Source organism: Otolemur garnettii, unplaced genomic scaffold (genome assembly GCF_000181295.1).
Source record: "Otolemur garnettii isolate 467f Iridium unplaced genomic scaffold, OtoGar3 scaffold00007, whole genome shotgun sequence".
In the NCBI taxonomy this organism is placed as follows: domain Eukaryota; kingdom Metazoa; phylum Chordata; class Mammalia; order Primates; family Galagidae; genus Otolemur; species Otolemur garnettii.
Genome location: NW_003852402.1, coordinates 8,152,665 through 8,172,659, shown reverse-complemented (window position 1 = coordinate 8,172,659; position 19,995 = coordinate 8,152,665). Strand labels below are relative to the sequence as shown.

Genomic DNA, 19,995 nt, shown 5'->3' with positions numbered 1-19,995 from the left:
GAGCCCAGGAGTTGGAGGTTGCTGTGAGCTGTGATGCCACAGCACTCTACCCAAGGGGACAGCTTGAGGCTCTGTCTCTAAAAAAAAAGAATTTGATGACACCACAGCACTCTACTAAGGGCAACAAAGTGAGACTCTGTTTCAAACAAACAAACAGAATAACCCATTAGGATCAGAAGTAAATCTTTGCACTGAGGAAAAAAATCACAAAAATGGTAACTTAAAAAGTTGACGAATAACACAGAATTGAGAAAAATAGCATAATATTTGTATTAATTCATTGTTTAAAACATTGCTATGAAACTTTTACCCTTAAATTTTTGGCCACATACTCTTTGATCATCCTTTCATACTACAATAATTCTATGATATTTTCTTAAAAGACAGTAGATGGCTGGGTGCCTGTAGCTCAGTAGATGGCTGGGTGCCTGTAGCTCAGTGGGTAGAGTGCCGGCCACATGCTCCCGAGCTAGTGGGTTCGATCCATGCCCAGGCCTGCTAAACAAAAAAAATAGCCAGGCGTTGTGGTGGGTGCCTATAGTCCCAGCGACTAGGGAGGCTGAGGTGAGAGAATGGCTTGAGTCCAAGAGTTTGAGGTTGCTATGAGCTGTGATGCAATGGCCCTCTATTGAGGGTGACAAATTGAAACTCTGTCTCAATAAAAAAAATAAATAAAAAGACAGTAGATAAATAATTCAGTGTTTCCTATAGCATGGTTGATTAAAATAATGGTTTTTATTACTGATGGATTAGAAAAGTTCCTTTTTGTTTCACAACTTGTTATTGGTAACATCATATAAATTTGTTAAGATTGTTAGCACTTTGGGGAAACCTCTATCAAGGCTCTTTCATGTATACACTGTAAGATTGTGAGGCTTCACTTTCTTATAAATTGACTAATCTGAAATAGTCTTTGAAGTGACACATTTATATCATGATGTAATCTGGCTGTGCACATTTCAGTTGTGATGCAGAGTATTGACCCAGTAATAGATCTTTGTAAATAGCATGGTTAATGTTATCTTAGCAATATAGTTCTATGAGAATCACTTAGATACAGAGGGTACCAGAAAATGTATACACATTTTAAGGAAGGAAAATCTGTATTAAAACTGTAATACTCAAGATACACTGAAAACCAAAGATGAATGAATATACCATTCATGAAAACCTCTTGTAATTGTAGACGTCAAACATGACGTATTACAAATTTAGCACAGTATTTTTCTTTCTGAAAATGTGTGTACAATTTTTTGGCACCCTCTCTATATTTCACTAAACCCAAAATAAATGTATCCTCAACATAAGTTCTCCTTAGGGGATCTTCAGAATGCTTGTTGCCACTCAGAGTTCACTGAAAAGAGGGGAATCACAATGGGAATAAAGTTGAGATGGAAAGACAAATACTATATGATTCCACTTAATATGAGGCACTTAAGAGTAGTGAAAGTCATGGAGACAGAAAGTAGATACTTTCTGTGATATTTTCTTAAAAGACAATAGGTGGGCTCGGCGCCTATAGCTCAACCGGCTAAGGCGCCAGCCACGTACACCTAAGGCGACAGGTTCGAATCCCCAGCCTGGACCCGCCAAACAACAATGACAGCTGCAACCAAAAATTAGCCGGGCGTTGTGGTGGGCGCCTGTGGTCCCAGCTATTTGGGAGGCTGAGGCAGGAGACTCGCTTGAGCCCAGGAGTTGGAGGTTGCTGTGAGCTGTGATGCCATGGCACTCTACCCAGGGGGACAGCTTGAGGCTCTGTCTCAAAAAAAAAAAAAAAAAAAAGACAATAGGTGGCTGGACGCCTGTAGTTCAGTGGTTAGGGACTGAGCCAGGGACTAGTGGAGGAGGAAAAGTGAAGTTGTTTAGCTGGGCACGGTGGCTCATGACTGTAATCCCAGCACTGTGGGAGGCTGAGGTGGCAGGTTTGCTTGAGCTCAGGAGTTTGAGGCTTGTCTGAGCGAGGAAAAAAAATGGAAAAACCCAGCTGGGCACCATAGCAAGCGCCTGTAATCCCAGCAGCTTTGGAGGCTGAGGCAGCAGGATGCCCACAGACTGAGTATGAGGTTGCAGTGAGCTACGACACCATTGCACTCTACTCCAGGGCATAGGATAGAACTCTGTCTCGACAGAAAAAAAAAAAAAAGAAAAAAGAAAAGTGAAGTTGTTTAATGGATATAGAATTTCAGTTTTGCCAAGATAAAAAAATTCTGGAGGGTGGCGCCTGTGGCTCAGCTGGTAGGGTGCTGGCCCCATATACCGAGTGTGGTGGGTTCAAACCCAGCCCTGGCCAAACTGCAACAAAAAAGTAGCCAGGCGTTGTGGCGGGCACCTGTGGTCCCAGCTACTTGGGAGGCTGAGGCAAGAGTATCGTCTCAGCCCAGGAGTTGGAGGTTGCTGTGAGCTGTGATGCCACAGCACTCTACGAATAAAGTCAGACTCGTGTCTCTAAAAAAAAAAAAAAAATTCTGGAGATCTACTTCACAGTGTTAATATACTTACCACTACTGAGTTGTATAGTTAAAAATGCTTACAATGGTAAATTTTATATTAGGTCCTTTTTTAACACAAAAACTTGTAGGCTGGGTACATGATCTTAGCATTCTGGGAGGCCAAGGCTGGAGGATTCCTTGAGGTTAGGAGTTTGAGACTAGAGTAAGAGTGAGACCCCATCTCTACAAAAAAATAGAAAAATGCCATGTAACCAAGTATGGTGGCAAGCATCGGTAGTCTCATCTACTTGGGAGGCTGAGCCAGAAGGATGCTTGAGCCTAGGAGTTGGAGGTCACAGTGAGCTCTGATGATGCCACTTCACTCTGGCCTAGGCATAGAGTGAGATTCAGTCTCAAAAAAAATTTTTTTTTCTTTTAATACATGGTAACAGGGAAAAATGGACCATTTGGAACATTGCTGGGACCCTCCTCAGGCTTTAGGAAGGGCCTATGAAAGTGAGTAATACTGCAGCTCAAGATTCATTTGCTTCACGCAAAGCAGCTCTGTTTTGACAATTCTGGTCTTCCCCTTCCTTTGAAGCCCAGCTGAACTGAGTTGTAGTGTCTCCATTTTCTAATCCCTGTCTGTTATCCAGTTAACAATTTATCTTAAAGCTTTCTTGTTGACTGTCTCATGTATATATATCCTAACTCTAAATTGTAGGATAAGTGTTGTCTTCTTTTAATCCTGTAAATACCTAGGATTATGATATGCATCCATTCGTTTCCTTGTTTTTTTCTTTTTTTGACACAGAGTCTCACTCAGTCACCTTGGCTAGAGTGCCAAGGCCTCCACCTAGCTCAACAAACTCAAACTCCTTGGCTCAAGCAATCCTCCTGCCTCAAGCAATCCTCCTGACTTACCCTCCCAAGTAGCTAGAACTACAGGTGCCTGTCACTATGCCCTATTTTTAGTAGAGACAGGGGCTCACCTTTGCTCAGGCTGATCTTAAACTCCTGAGCTCAAGAGAGCCTCCCACTTTGGTCTCCCAGGATTACAAGGGTGAGCTACCACCTAGCCCACTCATTCATTTCTTTGCTTATTTGTTCATTCATTCAGCAAGTATTAATTGAATTTTTCTTGCGTTAGAATCAGAAATAAAACCCATCTGCCCTGCCCTCTTGAGGGTTCATAGTTTATAGGAGGAAATTGTAAGTAAGTGGGTAATAATAATAATGGGTTATGAAGGTGCTATTGTAAAGGTGAATACTAGGTGCTGTAGAGTACAGCAGAGGTTACCTGACTCAGCCTGAAGAGTCAAGGAGAGCTTCCAGCAAATGCAACTTTTCTTTTCTTTTTTTTTTTTTTTTCCCTGAGACAGAGTTTCACTTTGTTACCCTCGGTAGAGTGTCATGGCATCACAGCTCACAGTAACTTCAAACTCTTGAGCATAAGTGATCCCTTTGCCAGCCTCTGAAGTAGCTGGGACTACAGGTGCTTGCTACAACGCTTGGCGATTTTTAGAGACAGAGTCTTGCTCTGGCTGGGGCTTGTGTCAAATTCCTAAACTTAGGCAATCCTCCTGCCTTGACCTATCTCAAGTGCTAGGATTATAGGTATGAGCCACTGCATCGGGCCCTGCAACTTTACTTTTTGAGGATACTTTTAGGATACTTTGAATTTGGGGATACTTTTCAATATTCCTCAGAAAGCCTGCTAACATTCTAATTTATAATAATATAAATGCTAACATTCTTGTTTTTAACTATAATCCAAAGATTGTTGGATTCAAATGGCATTCAAGATCCTCCTGTAGCTTTTGCTATTATTTCTACCTTCTTACTTTGTAGGGTATGAGAGTACTACAAGCACTTAGCTCTCACATTTATATTTTTTCTTGTCAGCCTTCTTGCATGCCATGGTTTGGTAGTACTACAGTTGTTAAAACTTATAAAAACTTTTGCCTTTCCCCTGTAAAGTCTCTGACTCTCCCAGCAGTTAGCCCTTTGTATTTCCATAGCATAAGCATGTTAATATCTCTATTTATCCTTTCATTATGAAATAATGTATATTATTGTATAACAATGTATTTATGACATTTAAGCATTTATTAATTTTAATGGCTATGATTCGTTTTTGTATTTTGGACTTGTATTTTTTTATGTCGCGTACATTTTTCTAGGTCCCTAAAAAGATTACAGACCCTAGATATTCAGTGGAGAGCAACTAACTAATGGATAAAATGGTGCTGTTCACTGTCCTGCTTAAAACTCTCCTGTGACTTTCCACTATCCTAAAATAAAATCCTTACTGTGGCCCATGGGGCTTGGTATGATGTAGCTCTTCCTATCTCTATCTTCTGCTCACGTGTTGTAGCCTCCTGATCATCCCTCCTATTCCTTGACTACTCAAGTATTTGCTTTTCACCTCAGTTTAAATGTCACTCTTGAGAAGATCCTTCCCTAACCTCTTTATCTAAAGTGAGCTTCCCTCAGTTATTCTGGATCCCATTGCTCTGGATATTTCCTTCTCAGTGAGTTCCTTTTTCCCTAAGGATGTTGGCTTCATGTAGGGAAGAACTTCTGGTTTACTGCTGTATCCCTAACACTTAGCACAGAGTCTGACACAGACAGTACTTAGTACATATTTGTTGAACAGGTGAAGAGTTGTGTTAAAAGATAATTTAACTATTCTTGTAGTGTTGTAATTTTGCTATCTTTATTTTTATTTGTTTATTTATTTATTTTTGCAGTTTTTTTTGGCCGGGGCTGGGTTCGAACCCACCACTTCCAGTATATGAGGCCAGTGCCCTACTCCTTGAGCCACAGGCGCCGCCCTGCCATCTTTATATTGTTGGTATAAACCCTACCTGGTTATAATGTGGTATTTTCTTAAAATTGCTGAATGATTATTTTGTTTATTTATTTTTTAAGAGATGAATTCTTCCTCTGTTGCCCAGGAATGCAGTGGCACAATCATAGCTCACTGCAGCTTTGGGACTTTCAGTCTCAAACAGTCTTCTTGCCCGAGTAGCTGGGACTGCAGACATGTGCCATCATGCCTGGCTAATTTTTCTTCATGTTTTTAGAGATGGGATCTTGCTCTGTTGCCCAGACTGGTCTTGAACTCCTTGTCTCAAGTGATCCTCCTGCCTTAGCCTTCCATCTGCTGGGATTACAGGCATGAGCCACTGTGCTAGGCAAAACTACTAAATTTATTTGCTAATATTTTACTTCAGATTTTGACATCTGTCTTCACAATTAAAGATTGGTCTACAGTTATATTTTTCGTACTTTCTTAGTCCAGATGAGTATTGAGAATATGTTAGCCTTGTGGAACAAACTAGGAATCTTTCCCCTTTATTCTCATACATTCTGGAATAGTAGGGATAATATGGAAATTATCTGTTCCATAAGCGTTTGGTCATATACACCCAGAAAACCATTTGGGCCTGATGTTGTTTTAGTGGCTAGCTCTTTGACTATCTTCCAGGTTTCTGCTATGGATTGTTTCCCTAATTTTTCTTGAGTTGATTTTGATAATTTCAGTTTTCTTGACTATCATCCATTTTATTTAATCTTTGTTTATTGATATAAAGTTATATGTAATTCTTACCCAATTTAAAAGATCTTTTCTAAATCTGTAGTTGGAATACCCTCTTTCTTAGCCCTAATGTTTTATTTATGACTTCTCTCTTTTTTTTAATTGACCAGATTTTTCAGAGGATTTTCCTTCCTTCCTCCCTCCCTCCCTTCCTTCCTTCCTTCCTTCCTTCCTTCCTTCTTTCCTTCCTTCCTTTTCTCTCTCTCTTTCTTCTTTTCTTTCTTTCTTTCCTTTTTCCTCCTTTTTAATTAAATCATAACTGTATACATTAATGCATTTATGGGATACAATGTGCTGATCTTATATACAATTTGGAATGCTTACATCAAACTGGTTAACATAGCCTTCACCTCTCTTACTTGATTATTGTGTTAAGACATTCATACGCTACACTTCATAGATTTGACATGTATGTACCCTTGGAATATGCACCATAGGTGTGGTTCCACTGTTATTCTCCCTCCATCCAACCTCCCCCCTCCTTTCCCCTTCTTCTTTTTTATTGTTTGGGATTTGTTGAGGGTACAAAGAATTAGGTTACACTGATTGTGTTTGTTAGATAAAGTCCTTCTTTTTTTTTTTTTTTTTTTTTGAGAAAGAGCCTCAAGCTGTCCCCCTGGGCAGAGTGCCGTGGCATTACAGCTCACAGCAACCTCCAGCTCCTGGGCTCAAGCGAGTCTCCTGCCTCCGCCTCCCAAGTAGCTGGGACCACAGGCGCCCGCCACAACGCCCGGCTATTTTTTGGTTGCAGCCGTCATTGTTGTTTGGCGGGTCCGGGCTGGGGATTCGAACCCGCCACCTTAGGTGTACGTGGCTGGCGCCTTAGCCGGTTGAGCTATAGGCGTCGAGCCTAAAGTCCTTCTTATAATTGTGTCATGCCCCCAAGAGGTGTGCCATACACTGTTACCCCCTCCCTCTCCCTCCTCCCCTTTCCCCGCTTGCTTATCCCTCCCCCCACCTTGTATTAGCTCATCTGTTGCCTTCATATTAGAATAGAGTACATCAGAGTCTTGCTTCTTCATTCTTGTGATGCTGTATATGTTCTACCTCCATCCAGGTTAATACAAAGATATAAAGTCTCCATGTTTTTAGGAGCTGAATAGTGTTCCATGGTATACATACACCACAGCTTGTTAATCCATTCCTATGTTGGTGGGCATTTAAACTGTTTCTACATTTTGGTGATTGTAAATTGAGTCTAATAAACAGTCTAATACAAATGTCCTTATGATAAAAGGATTTTTTTATGAGATGAGGTCTTATTGTATCTCCTAAAAGTAGAGTACAGTGGTGTCGTCATAGGTCACTGCAAACTCCTGGGTTCAGGTGATTCTCAGCCTCCCAAGTAGCTGAGACTATAGGCACATGCCACCATAACTGGCTGAATTTTTTTTTTTTCTTTTGTACAGGCAGGGTCTTGAGGCAGGACTCAAGCTATACTCCTGCCTTGGCCTCCCAAGTGCTAGGATTACAGGCATCAGCCCTGAGCTGTCCTTTTATTTATTTAAAATAAAAAACTGAGCCAGATGTGATAGCTCACACCTATAATCCCAGTACTTTGGGAAGCTGAGGCAGGCAGATTGAGCTCAGGAGTTCCAGACCAGGCTGAGCAAGAGTGAGAACCCCGTCTCTTAAGAAAAATAGCTGGGCGTTATGGTAGGAGCCTGTAGTCCCAGCTATTAAGGAGGATAAGGCAGGAGGAGCAACTTGAACCTAATAGTTTAAGGTTGTTGTGAGCTAGGCTGATGCCAGGTTTTTTTTCCCCTCTATATTTATGCTTTTTTGTTTCTTCAGAGGAGTTCTTATTCTTTTTCTAGATTTTTGAGTTAAATGTCTAGGTTTTTTTTAAATTTTTATTGGTAAAAAAAAAAATTTTTTTTTCAGACAGAGTTTCACTATGGCCCTGGGTAGAGGGGCTGTGACGTCATAGTGCAGCTAGTTTTTTTCTTTTTTTTTTTTTAGTAGAGACAGGGGTCTCACTCTTTTTTTTTTTGAGACAGAGCCTCAAGCTGTCGCCCTGCATAGAGTGCTGTGGCATCATAGCTCATAGCAACCTCCAACTCCTGGGCTCAAGTGAGTCTCCTGCCTCTGCCTCTCAAGTAGCTGGGACTACCATAATGCCCGGCTATTTTTTGGTTGCAGCAGTCATTGTTGTTTGGTGGGCCCAGGCTGGATTTGAACCTGCTACCTTAGGTGTATGTGGCTGGCACGTTAGCCACTTGAGCCACAGGCGCCGAGCCAGGGGTCTCACTTTTGTTGAGGTTGATCTAGTACCCCTGAGCTCATGTTGCTCTACCTTCCTTGGCCTTCCAGAGTGCTAGGATTATAGGTATAAGCCACTGCCCCGGGCCTGGTAAAAATATTTTGGTATGTAACTTTCAAAGGTGTCAACTTTGAAAGATACTCATTTAAACGTATAAGTTTTTGTTTTTTGTTTTGAAAAGTAAATTTTTATTATTTTTTATCCTTTACTTTGTAATAATACATGATTTTAAAATGCTATCTTAATTGATAATATGAAAAAAGTATAATAAATATATCTGAAAACATAAAGAAAATGAGGCTCAGTGAGTAGGACACAGGCCCCATATACTAAGGGTGGCGGGTTTGAACCCATCCCCGGCCAAACTGCAACAAAAAATAGCCATGTGTTGTGGTGGGCACCTGTAGTCCCAGCTTCTCAGGAGGCTGAGGCAAAAGAATTGCCTAAGCCCAACAGCTGGAGGTTGTTGTGAACTGTGACGCCATGGTGCTCTACTGAGGGTGACAAAATGAGACTCTGTCTCTAAAAAACAAAAAAATAAAATTTAAAAGAAGAAAGAAAATGTATTTATTGTATTTCTTTTGGGTAACAACAGACTAATTACTTTAAATTTAGAGGTATCGCACAAAAAAGGTTGAAGAAAAAATATTCAGCATAAAATTTGAAAAGTAGAACCGATATTGTGTTTTATTATTTATTTATTTATTTATTTATTGACACAGAGTCTCACTATGTTGCCCTTGGTAGAATGCTGTTGGCGTCATAGCTCACAGCAACCTCAAACTCTTGGACTTAAGCGATTCTCTTGCCTCAGCCTCCCAAGTAGCTGGGACTATAGGTGCCTGCCACAACGCCAGCTTTTTTTTTTGTTGCAGTTGTCATTGTTGTTTAGCTGGCCTGGACTGGGTTTGAACTTGCCAGCCTGCGTGTATGTGGCTGGCGCCTAACCAGTGTGCTACAGGTGCCAAGCCCAGTATTGTATTTTAAAACGTATTCTGTTTCCTGACTTGTGATGCACCTTGCTGTTTAACACTTGCAAGGCAACACATGTAAACACTTGGACACAATAATATTCTGCACTGGGGAATAGAGACTCAGCAAAATTTGGTTTCACAAAGAAATCATATCTGTCATAAATTAAAACAAGGTGGCTGTATAGTCTTGATGCATTTTAACATATTGAACATGTTGCATGTAAGGAAGCTTTCTGTAACTCATCTGGAAGGTATTGGAAGGATAAAAATAGACTAAATAATCAGAATTTCCATCCTAGGAGTTTCCTGCTTTTGCCTACATTTCAATTGTTGGTCCAGGGCCTTGCTCTTTCACTCAGTGCTGGGCAAAGACAGTGCAAGCTTGTTACATCACAAATATCCAAGCTGCCAGATCACAGAGACATCAGGCACAGGCTGATCGGAAACAGCCCCTTTCCTGTTCTTTCTTTTTCTTTTTGAGACAGAGTCTCACTTTGTCGTCCTCAGTAGAGTGCCATGGAGTCATAGCTCACAGGAACTTCCACCTCTTGGACTCCAGCAATTCTCTTGCCTCAGCCTCCCAAGTTGCTGGGACTACAGGCCCCTGCCATAATGCCCAGCTATTTTTAGAGACAAGGTCTCGCTTTAGCTCAGGCTGGTTGCAAACCTGAGCTCAGGCAATCCACCCACCTCGGCCTCCCAGAGTGCTAGGATTACTTATAGGTGTGAGCCACCACGCCTGGCCTCCCTGTTTTCCTTTCTAAGTAGAAAAGCTAAGGAGACAGTATAAAGACCCAGAAGCTGCGATAACAAATGTGTGGGATTTTAAAAGCATTCATTGGTGGGTGGCACCTGTGGCTCAAAAGGGTAGGGCACTGGCCCCATATGCTGTGGAGGTGGTGGGTTCAAACCCAGCCCTGGCCAAAAAAAAAAAAAAAAAAAGCATTCATTGGTTCCTTTTCTTTTTTTTTTTTTTGAGACAGAGCCTCAAGCTATCCCCCTGGGTAGAGTGCTGTGGCTTCACAGCTCACAGCAACCTCCAACTCCTGGGCTCAAGCAAGTCTCCTGCCCCCACCTCTCAAGTAGCTGGGACCACAGGCGCCCGCTGCAACACCCAGCAATTTTTTGGTTGCAGCCGTCATTGTTGTTTGGTGGGTCCGGGCTGGATTCGAACCCGCCACCTTAGGTGTATGTGGCTGGTGCCTTAGCCACTTGAGCCACAGGCGCCGAGCCCATTGGTTCCTTTTCAAGGAAAGCTGGGCTTCCAGAATCCATCAGTTCTCTGCGGGCTGGCCTGACAGCCTAGTTCATTTGGGAGAAGCACAGGAGGGAATCTCCCTTTCCTAGCTTACATAGATAGGTGGAGTCTGATCAGTCAAAGGGCACTCTTGCCTGCTTTTCTACACCATTTTAGTTACTTCATTTTCTCAATTCTCACATTCCCCTCAATTCTTTATATATGGGTGGCAGATTTCTTCCTGTTTAGCCCAGCCCTTCTGAATGGGTACAGCCATCCATTTATTCATTTATTCATTTAGTATGTTGGGTTTAGTGAGGGGCCTTACAAAGCAGTAAAGAAAAAGGTGGTATTTGCCTTTGCACAGCTTACAGTCTGCTGGGGAAAACCAATGCCAAGCAAATTTTTTTCAAGTAACAGTTACAACCATTGCTTTGAAGAAGTAATGTTATGGGAATGTTTTCAGGAAGGCCTGGTCTAGACTGGGAGGTCAAGAATCTTTCCCTGGAGTAGTGACTTTCTTTTGAGATGGCCAGGATAATATGACAACTGCTAAAAGAAAAGCCAAGTGTAGAGTTTTAGAGGTGGAAGAAACAAAAGATACCGTCTAGGGAAGTCCAATCTCCACATTGTACAGATGAGAAAACTGAGGGGGAAAGTTAGGGACTTGCCCTTACTTCTGAAGTTACAGAGCCTATTAGCCACAGGGCTAGAGATGCAGACCCAGCTTGGGTTTCTTAGGTGGGTAGTAAGGGAGATGCATATAGGGAAAAGAAGGGACAAGAGACTTAGGAGTGGTGGAAACCAGGTAGTTTTAATGTAGTGCTTATTCTGTCAGCTGCAAAGCTACTTCCTGTGATGGGGGAGGGGATTAAAGATGACTCAGATCTGCCCCAGCCGGAAGGAACTCAGTGTGCGATGCTGTAGCATAGTTTTTATGGGGGGAAGAGGTATAGAACTCACATTCCCACAGAACAATAAATGCAGAGTTCAGGACTGGGAAGCCAGTCCCTGTTCTTGGGATAAGTCAGTTAACCTTTCTGAATTGCTGTTCAGTTTATATTTGGTGCATTTCCTTTCAGTCTTTTCCTTTGCATTGTAGGAGCTTGTTAGAAGTCAGTCATGCCCTATATTTCACCTTAAGCTTTCAAAACTTAAAGTCTCTTGTTCGGATAAGCTTTGTTTAAGCCCCTTTAACAGAGCAGTTTGCCAGCTTGTGCTTGCCCAAACATCTAGAGAACAACTAGCAAGTGAGCCAGGATAAGATCCAGGAGCTATAAAGAAACGTTAGCAACTAAGCATATTTCTATAGACCAATAAAGGTTTTTCTGTTTTGTTCATCTGTTACCCTTATGCTGTTGCCACTTTCACATGCAGTGTCTGTAGGCGGAGAGTATGAGATAACAGCATTTCACAAATGAAAGGGAGTGGAAAAGGGCTGCTTCCCCTTTAAGGCAGTTTGAGCCCCAGTTCCCTCCCCTTTCCTGATTGACAAACCTACCCAAAGTCACATGATCCGCCTCTATTTGAAGGTCACAAAAAGCTGCTTCCTTTAGAGACAGAGGGGGAGAGAGAGAGCTAGAGGGAGAGTGAGTGAGAGAGAGTTAGTTCAAGCCAAAATGGCCGACAGAGTCTCTGCTGGTTTCTGAATATTTAAAATACAAAAAAACAGATAGACAAAAAGATTTCATTTTTTGGACCTTTTTTCATTTCCATTTCTACCTTGTATGCCTCAATTTGCTGGATTTAAGCACTGCTGCACTTTATGAGGTTGGTAAATATTTTCGATTTTTTTAAACCAATAGATTTATATGGATCTTGTCTAACCGTTTTCACTGGTGGTGTTGCAAATCGACATTTGTCTAGCATGGAGACTGGCTTCAGACATTTCGTGGATCTGTGTAAATCAGACCTGTGATGTACTTTTGGTTTGGCATTTTAGAAATGGAAAAGACTTGGTAAAATATTTAGATTTTGAAGTGATTTAATTGCACTTTTAATTTATATGCATATTTTCATCATTGTTTCTATCTTGCAAATAAACGAAGCTTTGAGTAATTGGAAATTTGCTGGTTAGAAAGAGGTTTTTAAAAAACACAGACCTCTCCCTCCCCCCCCCAATCTGCTGCAAAAATTTGCATAAATATAAATGGGTTTGCATTCTTTCGGCTGCTAAGGCCGACAAAGGATCTGGGAGGGCAAACCCTGGACTGAGAACGCCTTTCAATTTTTTTAAAAATTGTTTTAAACTGGGCCATTCTTCCTAGAGAGATTCAAAACCTAAAGTAAGACCTGATACATTTTAAACATCAGGTTGGGGGCGGGTGAACACCAGGAGGTTTGAGGTTTGTAGATTCCCCTGCTTGAAAGCCTCCCAAGCAATATGTGGCTCACCCCTCTCCTCTGCGCGCGCTCATTTGCACTGGGTCTCTGTGTGTGTTCTCAAATGTGCAGCCAGATGTGCTTTTATTTTGATCCTGGTTTCAACCATCTTGTAAACATGGTGTTTTAAAGATATAACCAGCTATTCACCCCGATCAGGAATTAGGTCTTTATCAGTTCTCACTGTAGGTTGGCCTCCATTTCTCACGAAATAAAATTTTTGTTTAATTTTATACAAATGAATAACTGGGCTCTTCACAAATTCGGTGTGTATGTGTTTGTCTGTTTCAGCGATGTAAACATGTTGAAGTGGTCATTTAGGGTCACATAAATAAGTAACTGTCTGTGTGATTGTTAGTAGCCCCTGAAGCTGTGCAGTCTGAAGTTAAATTCCATTACTCCTAGTGCAGGATTCTAGAAGCCTGAGAGAGCAGGGAGGAAAGAAAGCTGAAAACTTGCTTTCTCAGAGCCACCTCCCCCTATCATTGTGAGAGTGTGATGTAATGCTTCTCGGTCTGGTGGGCTGAAAGGATTGTAGTTTGTGATGTGGCGGGTAAATTACCCCCACCCCTGGGTAAATTACCCCACCCCCTTCAGTACATCCCTGGCTCTGAGAGGCCTTGTTTTCTTTTTTCTTTTTTTCCTAATTTGTACCCTCCTGATTTATGCTGTGGCATATTGGCATGAGAAAGAGACTGTTCTTCTAAATCTGTTACAAAGTATAGTTTAGAAAAGGCATTTAAAATATGCAAATGGGTTGAATTGTCATATCCCCATCATTAAATATGTAGACGTGGATTAAAGCTAATTAAGCATAAATGGAATAATTTTGATCTTGATCAGAAGGGAGCAGTGTTTTTTGTTGTTTCCTTTTTTAATTAATCTAATTATGAGATGCTTATTGGGCCTGAAAGTGTTAAAAAAAAGATAAAATGAAAAAATGCTGGACCATTTTGAAAATTTGACAGTCTAGAAGAGGGTGTGTAGTGCTTTCAAAAGCTTTATTCACTGTTAAAATAGATTGGCCTCTTGTGCTGAAAATGGCCTGTTTCTTTGGGCCAATTGTGTGTAGATGAAGGGACTTTCACGCTAATTTAGCCAAAAGATTTTCCATTTGAATACATAAAGATAATTAAAGTCCCCTGTTTCTGAAGAGCAAGTATTTTATTATTCTTTTCAAAAATTAATGTTGTTAGTATATTAGTAATGGTAATAAGTAGAGAAGTGATTGTTTAGATTCAGAGCACATTTTTTGCTGATACAAATTCAGCTTTTGTATAAGAGGGATTGGAAACATTACATTAAAGAGGTGGTCTGAAATAAATTGTGTCTTTAATTTTTTTACAGCTTGCATTTAAAGGAAAAAAAGATACAGAAATTACCTTGGTGAGACTGTTGTATTGTGGTCAAATAAGGAAAATGAGAGCTCTGATTTTTGTTGTTATTTTTCTGAAAATGAAAGTGCTTATTTGGGGCCTTACTTGTGAGATGATTAATTTTACACTTATTTCCTGAATTGGCCTTATTGATGAAAAGAGAAAAATCTAGGCTCTCCATATTTTGCCATTAGCTTGTTTTTGTGGATTGGGTAAATGTGATGGCAGTTTGCAGAACAGAAGAACCTGAGCAGGGTGCCCACTCTCTTAGGCAAAGGGAGGATGATATAATAATGAACATTAACAGATTGACGTCTGATTGTTTGAAAGGTTTTTATAAATATTCTGTTCCAGACAGCTAAAAGGTGAGATAAATAAGACTGGGTTGCATGTGTGGTTAGCATAGCTGTGGTGAGCTTCAGAAGCTCAGCTGCCATTTTGGATCTAAGATCCTACAGAGCTAATCCTTAGGGTTCACCAAAGTGATGGCAACTCAGAAGCAAATAAGTGTGCAGATGGATAGTATTTAACTTGTACCTTTTGTTGATGTTTTCTTTTTCTTGGTAGTGTGAATTGAAGCTATAAAAACTTTAAAGACGTGGCTGATGTTCTGAAGAGCAAAACTTGCATCTTGTGGTTTTACTTTTTAAAAATATGGTGCACATGTTGTAGAGGAAGTTTCTTCCTGGAGAAATGAATATAATCCTTACTAAAGCACACCTCCCACCCCCGGTCTATTTTTCCTTATGTTGAGTGTATTTGTGTTATTATAGTACTAAGTCATTATTCCACAACACTGCTGTGTCTCAGAAAGAAATATCACAGGTTTATTACTGAAATACCACAAAAATTAATGGCATTTATCAGCAGTGGTGCCTTAATTTTAAAATGTTTTTTGTTCATTCCATCTGCTTCCCAGATAGGAAGCATTGGCATTTTATATGTGGCACAAACTCGGCGCTGTTCAGCTTCGGATGGTCATTTTATTATTCTCTATTGACACCTGGATGGTTCTTTACAAATAAATGTCTGAAAATTAAAGTTGAGACTTGTAATGTTTTTCCAGCTTTTACATCTCTGCAACAGATACTGAGTGATATGTGCTGGAGAGACATTCAGGTCCTACAGAGCAGGCTAGGCAAATAACCATAATAAAGGGTGATCCTTACCCTGCCCAGATGCCCCATGACTGAAGAGATTGGGGGGATTTAATTTTTATAACTCGGATCATACAATCATCAAGTATATGCAGTTTAAACCGGACATGTCCTTGAGATAATACAGACAGATGCATGTAGTTGGTACATCTCTTTAAGGAGTACCGATCCAGAATGGCTAGTAAATAGATCATCACAACTTGGTGGTATTTGTGCAATATTTAGAGCAAGTACCTGATAACGAGTATCCTGAGTATCTTCATTAAAAGAACCCTTTATTGAAGGCCGCGCGTGGTGGCTCAGGCCTGTCATTCTAACACTTAGGGAGGCTGAGGTAGGTGGATTACTTGAGCTTAGGAGTTCAAGACCAGCCTGAGCCAGCATGAGACCCCCATTTCTAAAAAATGCCAGGCATTGTGGCAGGTGCCTGTAGTCCCAGCTATTCTGGAGGCTAAGGAAGTAGAATGGCTTGAGCCCAAGAGTTTGAGGTTGCTGTGAGCTATGACATCATGGCACTATAAGAATCTGACCTCCTGCCCCCTAGAAAGAGCCCTTATTGAGAAATTTCTTTAAAGAAGCCAAATAACCCCTTTATTAATTTTTAGTTATCATTTGGATATTAGATTTTCTTTTTTTTTTTTTTTTTTGAGACAGAGCCTCAAGCTATCCCCCTGGGTAGAGTGCCACGGCATCACGCTCACAGCGACCTCAAACTCCTGGGCTCAAGCGAGTCTCCTGCCTCCGCCTCCCAAGTAGCTGGGACCACAGGGGCCCGCCACAACGCCCGGCTATTTTTTGGTTGCAGCCATCATTGTTGTTTTGGCGGGTCAGGGCTGGGGATTCGAACCTGCCACCTTAGGTGTATGTGGCTGGCGCCTTAGCCGGTTGAGCTATAGGCGTCGAGCTGATAATAGATTTTCTTTATGTTAAGATGGGGTTTCCAATCATTGGCTAGGAGAAGGGGTAGCATGTGCTAATTATTTCTTCATGGATTTACACTAATCCCACTTCCCTCACCTACTTCTTGTGATTAAGACTGGTGGCAAGAGTAAGGGCTGAACTGAAGCTACTTGGCCTGAAAAGGGATTTAATCCCTGACGGTGACATCTTAACATTGTTCTCCTTCCTTCTTTCATACATTCATTCAGCAGTTGTTCATTATGCCCTGATACAGGTGCTGGGGGAAACTCAGAAGTAATTTGGTCAGCCCATTGCCCTGAACAGCCACTTGGTTCCTGTTGAAATAGTCTAACTTTTCTGCTGGAGGTTATCACTGGGATAACTGTAGTTCTCTTTACTGATAATCAGGGAATGAATAGTAATTTGTTACTTCTCATAGTTCCAGAGACTTCCATTTAGTGTTTAACTTCATAGTCACTTTATCAAACATTTTCTTTAGCTTGGCATATTGTCTCTTCAAAACTATCTTTTGAATTATTTCTGAGAAGTTTGCAACCCAAAGTTGCCTTCCTAGTTATTCTGTCACATTCCTCAGTTTTACTTTTATAACACCCTGTAATTGTATCACTGTCTATACATTTATCTGTGTCTGGTACATCTGTCTCCATAAAACTTTGAGTTTTCCTGAGAGCAGAGACCTTATCTATCTTGCTCTCTGTTTTGTTCCCAGCTTCTAGGAAAGTGCTTGTCAGGAGCAATGCTCAGTAAAAATGTATTTGAGTTAGACCTGAGTATAAGGTCACCAGGACTAGCTGTGTGACCATCGGCCCTTTTCTTCATCAATAAAATGAGGAGAGTATATTGTTGTAAAACATAAAGAAAATACACGAAGGCCAGGCACCTACTCTTGTTGCTTAGAAAGTGTTTCCTTCTCCTGTGCCATATTTCCCTTTGTTGAATAAACCAGAACGGCTTTTATGGTGCCATGGAATGCCTCCGTTCTTTCTCTGGACTGCCAACATGAGGCATGTGCGGTGATTACACAGAGCTTGCGCCTGGACAAGGACAGAGCAGTGCTGAGCCTTTCTTTTTATTAAAGTCCCTACATTCCTGTAGTCTGATGTCTCTCATACTCAGTCTTTCCTTCAGGCTCTTCCTCTGTGATGTATCCGCATTTGCTAGGCTGCTTTTCATACGTTCTGTGTTTTGCATCAAAAAGGTTCTCAGCAATTTCAAATGAATTGGTCTTGGAGTTTACAAGGCAAAAGAGAATATAGAATGCAGTGTTTTCCCCTTCATTTTGATTATTCTGAGCCCACACATGTAAATTCTGTTTACTTAATCAAATTATTACTGGTTTTGACTCCATAGACAGATAAAATAAAAATTTAGGTCAATTGCTCACTTTTCTACAGTGCTGTTGAATTAATAGAGTTGGCAGAAATGTCTCAGTCAGTAACCTTGGGATTTTTTTTTAAAAACCCAGAAAATTATGATCTATTTATTCATTTATTCAGCAAATAATTATTGAGTGCCTATTACATGCCAGGTGTTGAGATAAGTACTAACATAGAAGTAGTATGAAGATTTTCTTCAGTACTATTGGCTGAAGTTAGAAAGAAAGAAATTCGAGGAGGCTGACTGTTGCTTAGGATGTTGGGTGACTGCTTACAAAGGAAGGACACCTATCTCCAATAGATGGAACAGCTTGTGCAAAGGGCCTGGAGCAAAAGTGGACATTGACATATTTGTAGTTGTAGTATAATGTGCTTAAGAAAGAGATGATCAGGAAAGCTGAAAAGCTAACCCTTGGCTAGGTGCAGAAGAGTCTACAAGCCACATTTGGAAGTCTTCTTCCTGAGAACAGTTGACGGGTTTTAAGCAGGGATGTTACCTGCTAGGGTTGAATTTTTGAAAGATGATTCTGGTTGTATTGTGAAAGTTGTCTGGGGGGAGGGGTTTGGGGTTAAATATAAAATCAGATGATATTATAGTAATCTCAGGTAATGGTAGCCTGAACTGACAACAGAGAAATAGATGAATTTCAGAGATATTTAGGAAGATTTCATAGGAGTTGTTCATTGGATGTGAGGAGACGTGGTTTAAGAAACTAAAAATGATACCTGTGCTGGGCTACTTTGGGGGATGGAGCTACCATTCACTGAGTTATGGCCCATTTAGACAAAGGATAGATGGGGGGGGGGGTTTGAGAGCTGGAGTTCAGTTTTGAAATTACTGAATCTTGAGACATCCACTTGAAGGTCTGGAGTAATTAAAAATTTGGTCTGGAGACAAAGATTTTAAGAATCATCACTAGTTTCAAGTTTACCAAGGTTTTCCTTTTTCAGTTGATTTCTTTGGTAAGATGTCCAAAGATAACATACCTATAACATTCGGGGCAGTGTTGCTGTTAAAGGTGATACTGTTTTATAAAGAAGGCCATATGGTCCCTTTACAGCCTTGGTTATTGGAAATACCAAAGGAGTTTGAGGGAACAGAAACATGATTTTAGCTGTGTTGAGTAGAGAAAACTTTACTGAGGACCTTGTATTGGAGCAGAGCCCTAAAGATTGGGCAGAGCTGTGTGGTGAGTAGAACGAGGGCAGGCTGTCCTAGCTGGAGGAAAGTGGAAGATGGCTGTGTCCAGGGAGGACTGGGTGTATACAGAGGAGCTGGATCCCTTCCAAGTTTGGATTGCCATGGTGGGTAGTGGAGATCTGTTGAAAATTAGATGGCCAACGTGTTATTCTGAGAATACTAATGTGGCAGTGGGACAGAGGAGGATTTGGGGAAGAGGGATTAAGTGGAGAATTTGGAGACAGCCAGGCCAGTTAAGAGGCTGAGGATGAAGAAAAGACTATTATGAAGAGACCTTCTAGAAGACCATGGCCATGGGACTAGACAAGGGAACAGAGACTTCAAGTTTTGAACGTGAATGGTGGGAATCTTCAATAGAAATGAAGATGATGACTTCCAGGGCAGACATACCTAGTTTACAAAGTTGGTGGAACTCTTAGACAGGTAGCTGACATGTAGAGCTGCAGCTTAAGAAAGAGGTTAGAAGTGGAGATAAAGAATTAGAAGGTCAGTCATTGTCACTGAAGATTGGGGAAGGACTTTTCAGTTGCAGGTATGGGCTGCACTTTTAGACATTGCTCAGGAAGGAAGAATATTTGGGCTTGGCAGTGTTCCTGAACCTGGTGCTGAGGGGTGTTCAGTAGAAAAGGTTTGTAAATTATTACATTATGCCTCCTTAGTATTCAGGAGGAACGTAATGCTAGCCACTTAAGTTATTTTAAATTTTCCAGCAGCTGCATTAAAAAAGTAAAAAAAAAAAAATTAATTTGAATGATGCATATTTTATTTAATGTCTAGCTGCAAAATATTATTCCAACATGTAATTGATTTTAAAATATATGATATTTTACATCCTGATTTTTTATACTAAGTTGTTGAAATCTGGTATGTATTTTACATTTAAAAACATTTCCGTTAGAATGTAAAATTTGGGCTCGGCGCCTATAGCTCAACCGGCTAAGGTGCCAGCCACGTACACCTAAGGTGGCAGGTTTGAATCCCCAGCCCGGACCCGCCAAACAACAATGACGGCTGCAACCAAAAAATAGCCGGGCGTTGTGGCGGGCGCCTGTGGTCCCAGCTACTTGGGAGG

The 19,995-nt window shown here is 41.0% G+C and overlaps 1 protein-coding gene across 8 annotated transcripts in view; it reads left to right on the top strand.

Annotated features, from left to right (window-relative positions):
• TNRC6B (trinucleotide repeat containing 6B) overlaps window positions 1-19,995 on the top strand; it is a 261,212-nt gene that overhangs the window by 114,298 nt on the left and 126,919 nt on the right. For 2 of the 8 annotated variants that reach the window (XM_023509250.1, XM_023509246.1), the window contains exon 1: window positions 11,738-12,280. The exons of the other annotated variants lie outside the window; for them this stretch is intronic. In XM_023509250.1, coding sequence (XP_023365018.1) covers window positions 12,276-12,280 — 5 coding nt within the window. In that variant the 5' untranslated portion in view covers window positions 11,738-12,275. Of the gene's footprint in view, window positions 1-11,737; window positions 12,281-19,995 lie in introns of those variants that run through there. 8 annotated transcript variants of the gene reach the window in all.